The sequence below is a fragment of the Helianthus annuus genome, chromosome 10 (assembly GCF_002127325.2).
Source record: "Helianthus annuus cultivar XRQ/B chromosome 10, HanXRQr2.0-SUNRISE, whole genome shotgun sequence".
Classification (NCBI taxonomy): domain Eukaryota; kingdom Viridiplantae; phylum Streptophyta; class Magnoliopsida; order Asterales; family Asteraceae; genus Helianthus; species Helianthus annuus.
In genome coordinates, this window is record NC_035442.2 from 178,817,724 (window position 1) to 178,827,904 (window position 10,181).

The window sequence follows — 10,181 nt, forward strand, 5'->3', positions numbered from 1 at the left end:
GTTCGTTTGTTTCCATTTGTGTTCATAAACATTAGTTTGTGCTCATTTGTGTTCGTCAATGTTTGTTGCCTAAAATTAGCAAACAAACACAAACGAACACGAACACGAACAAGTTCATTTGCTTAACAAACGAACACGAACATAAAATCTCGTTCGATAAGTGTTCGTGAACGGTTCACGAACACATATATTTCTTAACAAAAGAACACGAACAATGTCTTGTTCGTGTTCGTTTGGTTCGTTTGCAGCCCTACTAACAACCAATATGAGAGGATCATAAATCAACACAAACAGGATATTCCGCATTTTGATTTTTCTATAAATCGCAACAAGTTATACAGGCGTACATAATTCACACTCGAAATCCAAATCAAATGTATCGAAAAACAATTTGAACACAACAAGATACGTACCGTAGTACCAAACATTCACCTTAGTTAGGTATGCTACAAGCTGCAACATCAATTGCCACCTGCAGCTGATGATAGAACATTGTATTCTTCCAATTTTTTTTGAAAATTTTGTAGTCGTGTCTGTAGTTGCTGAATCGCGGATGCTTTTTGGGAGAGAATGATATTTAGTTTTGTAATATAATTGTCGAGTTGATTGCCTGGTTGATCTACTTCTACCAGCAGGTTCATTTCCTGTAATTGTAGACCACGATTGAAAACGTTCGCAAAATAAATTAAACGGATTTGGATATATAGTGAATCATCCAAATAACTAGCTAGTATATACGTAGAATCATAGTTGTCGATAACGAATAGCAACAGGGCACCTATAGGCTACGTAGCGAATAGCAACAAATAGCGACGGCTATTTTATAAATAGCGATTACACAAGAAAAAAAAATTTGAAAATTTTATATGTATATTACATCAAAATACCCTTGTATATATGCTAGTTTACATGTATATTTAACAAAAACCTATCAATCCAGCTATTTTATAGCTATATCTAATTGCTATTTACATCAAAAAAAAAAAACCTAACTGTCGCTAAATACGCTATTGGTTGCTATGACCCAATAGCGACACTTGGCCACTTTGCTACATAGCGCGCTATAGCCGCTATTGACAACTATGCGTAGAATCAAAACATGTTTGACTAATAATCTTGTATGTACACGCAACCCAAACCCAACAAATATTATTCGTGTCGAAGATCCCAACACTAACCCGCACACAGATAAATTCGGGTCAACCCGAACACAACCCGTTTAACCCTGTTAGAAGATCATACATGTTTGACGAGTTATAAGTACGTTGTTGAGTTGTAAAATGAGTAATATGAAGAGTTTTTTTAATGTTGAAAATATTGAAAACGGATTGTAAATTGCAAGTGTATCTTCAAAAATGAAAAACGGAAAAAAGGAACTATAAAAATATATTTTACTTAAAACGGGTTAACGGGTCAACCCGCTTTTTTGTGAATCCACCCGAACCCGACCCATTTAAGAAACAGGTTTAGTTACCCGACCCAAAACCTGTTTTTTTCGTGCCGGGTTGGGTTTCGAATTTCGATTCGTGTCAAGAAACGTCACCCCTATTTTTAGGTAAATGGGTCGAAATTACCACATCTAAACAGAACAAAGAGACGAGTTGAGTTAATTACCTCCCTAACAATATCCATAGTCTCCTCCACTTGTTTCCTGTGAGCATTCACAAGATTTTCCTCTTCCTAAAGTAAACAGAAAATCGCCCCACAAATTTAAACAAGTTAAATACCATATTATTTATAACCAAACGAAAAAAAAAAAAAAAACCAAAAAATACCTCGAGAAGTGCGGCGAGATCATCATTGTCTTCAAGAACTGGTTCCATTCTTGGAATGTTCTTCGGTTCATTGACCTCTATGGAATAGTCAAAATCATCTTCCATAATTTCTTCATCCGTACCTCCGTAATCGCTTCTGTAATTTTCAGTTGGAGGTGTATAAACCATTGATCTTCCAATAGGGTCTCTGTCTGTTTGTTTCGGCCATCCAAATCTATTAGTTTCATGCGGTGGTTTTTCAAATTTAACATCTTCGGAACGTGTTAACGTTGATGAAGATACAGGCAATGCAATTGAATTTCTAAGGTTTGATGTTGAAGATGACAAATCCTTTCGGGAATTGCTTCCTTTTGATAGACTCTTAACCCTAGTACGTAAAATTCAACCAATCATGTTCAACGTCTAAATTCAAAATAAGATATAATAATAAGAGTAAAATGTCATTTTCGTCTTATGAGGTTTGGCAAGTTTTGTGACTTTCGTCCAAAGGTTTGTTTTTCCGCATCCGAATCCAAAAGGTTAGACATCTTCTCATTTTCATCCGGCTCATTAACTCCATCCATTTTTCTCTGTTAAGTCAAAGGTATTTCCGTCTTTTTTGCTAACTTAAAGGGCAATTCGGTCTTTTTCACTTTATGTAAAAAGACCGAATACTCCTGAAAAAGACCAAATTGCCCTTCAAGTTAACAAAAATAACGAAACCACCCCTGACTTAACGGAGAACATCGATGGAGTTAATGAGCCGGATGAAAATGGCAAGATTTCAAACCTTTTGGATCCAGATGCAGAAAAACAAACATTTGGATGAAAGTCGCAAAACTGGTCAAACCTCAGAGAAGAAAATGGCATTTTACTCAATAAATAAATAAGAATTGTTTCAAGTCACCTGTCAGCGTATCTCAATGTGTTGAGCGTATGTTCACAAGATCCAGAGTTCGGTGAAATGCATGATATCATAACCGTACGTGAGTTACCGACAAATGAATCTCGTAAAACTTCCGTTAATTTACTCCCTCTGAACGGAATATGACCCTGATCGTTATCAAGGGCTCTAATACATTCCTTTAACGCAAGTAAACTTTTATTAATTTCAGCACCTTCCATCCTGCAATATCGACAATCAGATGTAACACATTTGTTTACAACATTGTTTAGATTTTAAGGTTATTGCATAAAAAAAGTAACCAACTTTGGTCCAATTCTATTACAGGAATACAGGTAAGTAAGGTAATCACTTAAAAAGATGAGTAAAATGTCATTTTCGTCCCTGAGGTTTGGCCAGTTTTGCGACTTTCGTCCAAAGGTTTGTTTTTTCGCATCTGGATCCAAAAGGTTTGAAGTCTTGCCGTTTTCATCTGGCTCGTTAACTCGATCGATTTTTCTCCGTTAAGTCAGGGGTATTTCCACTTTTTTGTAACTTTAAAAGGCAATTCGGTCATTTTCACTTTGTGTAAAAAGACCGAATACCCCTGAAAAAGACTGAATTGCCCTTGAAGTTAACCATAAAAGACGAAAATACCCCTGACCTAACGAAGAAGAATCAATGGAGTTAACGAGCCGGATGAAAATGCAAGATTTCAAAACTTTTGGATCAGGATGCGAAAAAACAAACCTTTAGACTAAAGTCGCAAAACTAGCCAAACCTCAGGGACGAAAATGACATTTTGCTCTAAAAAGATTTTAAAAACAATTTACCTTGTTTGTTTATCATTATCAGTAGTATCGGCACCGCGTTCACTTCCCGCAAGATCTATGAACGATAATTTCCCGACCAATCGAGGCTGTTTGGATGCATTGCCGTCAATCAATTTCTTGACAGCAAGTTGAAGAATCGCGTGTGATCTAGAAGATTCTTCATTCGCACCAGTTGTACCAGTGCTCCTCGTAGCATTACCCTTTTCGATTAATTCCTTTATTATTCCCACATCCGATACGTTATACTCCTGCAAGCCTACTATACACACTTGTTGTTTTCCATCTTCCCTCATGCAAAGCTTCCTGTAAAAAGTTAATACTTGATGGGTCGGTGAAGAAAATATCATCGTTTAAAATAGGATCTATGCAGTTAATGCGGTAAAATTTTGAATATTGGTCAAGGACCGACATTTGAGATATCGGTTATCGTGGTGGGATATCGGCAATATTACCGATAATATCGGTACCGATAATCTGACCGATATCTCACTAGGGGTCCAATAACGGATACATCGGTGATATATCGGCGATATCAACTGCATAGAATGGGAAGGAAAGAAAAACTGAAAACTCACTTTCTATCATTAAGGAGATCGAAAACTTTCCCTCCGTAAATTTCGAAGAAACTGACGTATAACTGAAACCCTTGGTTTCGGTAATTATAGTGCATAAGTCTGAAAATATCCTGGGAAGCTCTGAGGGGTAATGGTTGCATTGTATAGGTCTTCCCACTTCCTGATAAGAAATAACATGATATAATTACGTGTTAGTATTTTATAATGTTTACCGTAAACATAGACCTGTCAATCGGGTCGGGTCATGGGTCAAAACGGGTTCGGGTCAAAATGGATTCGGGTCAAAACGGGTCAATTAAAAAAAGGTTGTTTTGGTTTGGGTCAAAACGGGTTCGGGTCAGAACGGGTTTCGGGTCGGGCTAGTTTACGATAATAACAATCATTGCATCAAGAGACGGAGTGATACCGGTTTGCCCATAAGCAAAGCAGGTTGCTTTTGTTTTTTGAAAGATGATTGGGATTATGGGCTCCACAGTTTGCGAATATATCTACGCCACACAGAAGAAAACTATCAGCCAAAACATATTTTAACTATGCAACGTGATGGTGATGACACGATTTAATATACTCACTTCGTCGTTTGTAACATCTTCGTTCATCACAGCATCAAATACAAATCCGTGCTTCTCTACATATTCAGTAAGGTCCACCTGCAAAAGTAGATTATTAGCTTGGTTTTAAAAAGCGAGAGGCGCACAAAAGCGACGAGGTCTAAAATTTTGAGGCGCGAAGCGCAAAGCGTAAAAGCGGTGGGCTTTTCGTACCCGAGGCGCAAGATGTTTATATAATTGTTTTTATATATCCCATACATATCGCATAGGTTTTTAGCTTCCTTTAACCAAAATATAGCTATAAGTAAGGCTTTTATACCATTTTAATTATATGTACAAGTCAAAAAACCCAAGGTACATTTTTATGCAGTAAAACGCCTAAGTTACATGAGGTGCGCGCCTCAGGCCAAAAAGCCCACAAAAAAAACTACAAAAAATGCGCCTTTTGGTCGCTTCCTGTAATTACACAAGGCGAGAAGCAAAAAAGCCCCAGGCCCTGCGCCTTGCGCCTAGGCGTGCCTCGGGCGCGCTTTTTAAAACCAAGATTATTAGAGTCTCCATAATCTAAATTAGTAACACTAATACGAGTTATATACTTACCTTGACTTTAGATTCATGAACAGTGAGTGAACTATTATAAGGGTCTATGCTGATAATATCTTGCTCGTTTCTTGCAAGCTCCTTCTTGTTAAGCGGTCTCTTACGTACCTGCATTCAAAACGAGATATTTCAAAATACAAAAAATAAATATACAAAAAGCAATACAAGTCCTAAAGTATAGCTTACAAACGGAACCTAAAGAAACGACGTTACGAAAACATACCACAACTTTAATCTTGGCAACATTACTAGCTTTCTCTTTGTCTGCCAACGAGCTCTTAACGACGTTATTCTCAACCGGACCACATGACATATTAGCAAACTTATTCGCCAATGAATAAGCATTTGCACCGTCAACACCCTCACCATACAAAGGTTGATTTAGCAAATTCAAGTTGTTCTCACTATGCACCTACATGTAAAAACTAGAATAGTTAATACAATGTGGTAAATTAATATCACATGCTGCAAACGAACCGAACGAACACGAACAAGACCTTGTTCGTTTGTTAAGAAATATATGTGTTCATGAACACTTACCGAACGAGATTTTATGTTTGTGTTCGTTTGTTAAGAAAATGGTCCGTGTTCGTTTGTGTTTGCTTGTTAATTTAGGCAACGAATGAAAACGAACGTTGATGAGCACAAACGAACACAAACTAGCGTTCATGAACACAATTTATAATACACCGACACTTATTAAATTTTTTATTTGTCGGAACTTTGAAGGATTTAAATAAAATATAAAAACTAAAACACTAATGAACTATCGTACACAAACGAACACATTACCGAGCGTTCACAAACATAAACAAACGAACGCGGCCTCTGTTCATGTTCGTTTGTTTAATAAACGAACGAACACAAACAAACTTCCCGCCAAACGGTTCAGGAACTGTTCGTTGAATGTTTGGTTCGTTTGCAGCCCTATCTATAAGTATACTTATTGCAAACTTGCATTACTATAGTTAAATAATTAACGAACCTCCGTTAACAACTCGGTATCATCGAAAGAATGAAGATCAAGCAAACCAGGGCTAAATTCATTAGGTGACACTTGCTCCACATTACCATATTTCGTAAAGCTCGATGACTGCGAAAAAGCAGCATCATTATTACTACCATAAAACCCAAAATCCTGCACCCAATTCAGTTACCAATCAGTCAACAAGTCAACCAAAATGTGAACATAAATAATCACATAATAAATTAACTATTTAATAAAAATGGTTATTGAATAATTACCTGAAAATTAGGGTTTGAGGAGTAAAGATGATGAAGACCAGCTGACTGAAGCCATTTATTGTTGAAATTGGATTCAATGAAGTCATCGGAAGATGGGTATTGGCGGTGGTGATGATGTCCACCGTTGGATCCAGATCTCTGCATGTTTGATCTTCCAAATGGGTTCATGTGAGAGGAATCTTGGGTTATGTGCGATTAGGGTTTTGGGTGTTGATGGTGAGATGAAATGAGACAAAAGGGCCGGCCGGACGGCCGGTGGAAGAAACAAGAATGCAATTGGAGTAAGAAAGATTGATAAAGTTGAAGACTTTGGGGGAATTGATCGGAGAATGAAGAGGGGATTGAGATGTTGAAGAGGGGTTTTTTGATTTTTGAAACTTTTTATCGATTTTTGAAAACAAGAGCGGGGGGAATAATCATAGTGGGGTTGGGTGGAGAAGGGCAAAAATGTCAAATTGTGATTAGCAAGAAAAAAAAATGTATGTATATGATTAGCAAGAAAACAAAGAAAAGAGTAAAGTAAATGGATCGTCCTGTGATTAACCAAAATTTTGAATTTAGTCCCTAATTTTTTTAAAATACAATGATGAGACTAAATGTGTTATAAAGTGCAAACCACAAGGACCATGCGTGTACTTTTGAAAAACTATGGACTAAATTTAAAATTTTGGTTAACCACAGGGACCATCTATGTACTTTACTCCAAAGAAAAAGATGTATGTATAGTATACTTGGAGATTACCCATTATTGGTTCAACTCTCATGAACTTCTTACAAATATCTACTATCATCACCATTCACCAATGGGGGAGTGGTGTTCACTAGTGGTCACTAACCCACACCATCAGGAATTGTTGTTTGACGGATCAAGTTGGGGTTTTTTGAAAATTTATCACCAGTATATAGAGTTGTCCATTTTAATCGGAAACCCGAAACCCAACCCAAATTTAAAGTCACACGGACCCGAATTAAGGAAATACCTGAAAAACATGAACCCATAAAACCCAAACTCGACCTACCCGAACAACCAGACACGAAAAACCCGGTCATTGTGTTTTTTTATATGGATCTATTTTAGTTTAGGGTATCTAGTATTTGGAATATTAAGTTTTGGGACTTTTTCACATTATAATATATAATGTTGTCATATTGTCAAATGATGTTTGAATTTTGGTGATTCTTTTAGTAGCAATATATGAAGTTTGAGGTGATTCTTTTAGTGGTAATATATGAATTTTGAGATATTTTGTAAAAAAAACATTTATTTTCATTTTACATCAAAACATGAAACCGAACAACCTGACCCAAACTAACTTGAAACCAAACAACTCGACCCACACTAACTCGAACCCAAACAATTCGACCCAAACTAACTCGAACCCGACAAACCTGAGCTTCAAATGAGTCGATAATCATGTCAATTTATCTCTGTAACAAAACCCGAAGAACACCCTAACCAATAAATGATTTATTGAACAATAGTGCAAAAATTGGAGTATGGTTATCGCCTTAGTTGCATTTATATAATTAGATGATCATTCATGTAAATATTCTTACGAGATGAATAGATAATTGTTTGATGGACATAATTATCTTTAAGTATGGTTTCCTCTTTGGTGTATATATAACATTACCATATGTTTGCCTCTCTAAATTCGTGAGCATCAAATCTCACCTCAGCCATCCTAGTTATACACCCTAAATGGGAACTCGATCAACATCAAGAGCATGTCTACTTCCCACTCTACATTTGTTGGATTGCCATGTATTAGTTAGATTCATCTTTTATTTTCTATTGCATGTTACATAATTGTCAACAAGACTAGCATAGGTTACAAGATCAAGCCCACTCAATGGTATTCGCTCATACAGATAAACTGGTTGGTGTTTCATAAATTGGCTAATCATGAGGTAAGCAACACATCAACTGATACAAATGATAAGATCATCTTGTTTTTATATCATGAGTTCTCAAGTAACAATGGATTGCTCCTCATACATGTCATATTTGAGGGCTTTGTTACCCTTTTTTCGACAAATTATAAAGACGAGTATATTGTACCGTATATAAAATGTTGTAACTTGCTCAAAAGCCATATCTAATGCATGATGTGTTATTGGCTTAAAACCATTCCAAGTCCCTAACATGTTTGGGTACATGTAACTCCCTTTGTTAGGTGGTGTTCGTTTTTCTTAAAAAGATCTGTGCAATTTCTTTTATCTGCGCCGCGCAGACATTGTCAATTGCAGAATGTTTGTTTTTTCGAAAATGTTTCATTGATAAACGTTTGCGCAAGCTCTTCTTGGTGCAAACTTGGCCCAACCACTTTTAAGATCTTATAAGGTCTGCAGAAAGTTAAACACCACCACCAATTTAATTTAGAAGTACACATACGTTAAAAAACATACAGTCTTCTTCTTGTAGACTGTGACAACCCTCACCAAACCAGGTATCCGTACGACTTAATTAATATTTAATTACTGCTTAATTACTGTGCTTGCTTGAAATTATGGATAAACTGCTACCTGAATACTGATACATGTACTTATTTGCATCATACTTTATTTGCTGTCACTCCATTATTTACATACAGAACTCTAGTGACAACCTTGATGCACAAAAGCACAATAGCACAATGAACGGATAACCCATTAAACATGCTGATATAGCCAGCATCAGGCAGACACTGCCTCTAAGGCCTGTATGAGACAGAGGTAGTTTACTACACTAGTAGAAAGTGTAGGGATAAGAGAGTTGTAGAACTGCGTCACTATGTGATAATTACAGTGACCGGATGTGCCTAAACGTACTATAAGTACAAAATTCAGCACTTTAAATAAAAATTCAGCATTAAGCTAACTAATAAAGTGCCAAAACATGAGAAAAATATTACTAGACACTTTCCAAAGCGTCGGGAATAAGTTGTGTCACTAAAAATAGTATTAATGACACTTTAAAGCTTTGTTAAGTACTTTAACGGATCACTATCCAACCGAACAACCAGACTATACCCGGAACATAAAAATATTGTCATTAACATTGTTTTTCTTTTTCTGAGCCAGTTAGGGTCGCCGAATACCCTAACACCCGTTACAACTTACTACGTGCTAGTAACTAAGTTAACCTCCTAATTAACTAACTAGATCTTAACCATTTAGTTGGAAATGAACCATGAACCCCCCCCCCCTTGAACCGAAATCGTCCCATAGGGGACACACATTGTCCTTGATGGATTATTTAAATCTTGACGCTTAATATCTTGAAAGCATGTTGTTTAGTGGATAAAGACTTAACATGGTTTATAAATATAACCATATGGCATTCATATCACATAACCCACGCTTAAGAAATTCACTCCCTTCTCTCCTCTCCCTTGCTCCATTCGGCCGAGAACCACACACACCCATCCATCATTTTTCGTTTTCATTCAAGCCATTCCAAGCACATACAAGGGTTAAGGATCGTGTATGCGAAGGACCTCACTACATTGCCTTTATCCACTCGTTTTTCAACTAGTTTCTTCCCTAGCCTCGAGCTAGTAGTAAGTGACTCTAAACGCCTTTTTGATCTATTCTAAAGTGGTTAATAAGAACTTTGTCGGTTAAAAATCATGAACATACAAGATTACATATTAAAAGTTTACAAAAATGACAAACATGTTGGATAAAAGCAATAGAGTTGTGTAAAACTTGTAAGACTTGTTTTATTGTGATTATTTAGTGTTGATCTATGATAGTAA

The 10,181-nt window shown here is 36.5% G+C and overlaps 1 protein-coding gene across 1 annotated transcript; it reads right to left on the minus strand.

Annotated features, from left to right (window-relative positions):
* Positions 1-279: 279 nt before the first annotated feature.
* Positions 280-6,864, minus strand: LOC110886910 (kinesin-like protein KIN-13B). Its single transcript, XM_022134788.2, has 12 exons — positions 6,442-6,864; positions 6,182-6,334; positions 5,420-5,608; positions 5,197-5,304; positions 4,618-4,695; positions 4,452-4,533; positions 4,046-4,205; positions 3,471-3,773; positions 2,662-2,880; positions 1,776-2,142; positions 1,615-1,680; positions 280-644 (listed from the first exon to the last, which is right to left on the minus strand). The coding sequence occupies exons 1-12, from the start codon at positions 6,607-6,609 to the stop codon at positions 462-464; spliced, it is 2,076 nt and encodes a 691-aa protein (XP_021990480.1). The 5' UTR covers positions 6,610-6,864; the 3' UTR covers positions 280-461.
* Positions 6,865-10,181: the final 3,317 nt, after the last annotated feature.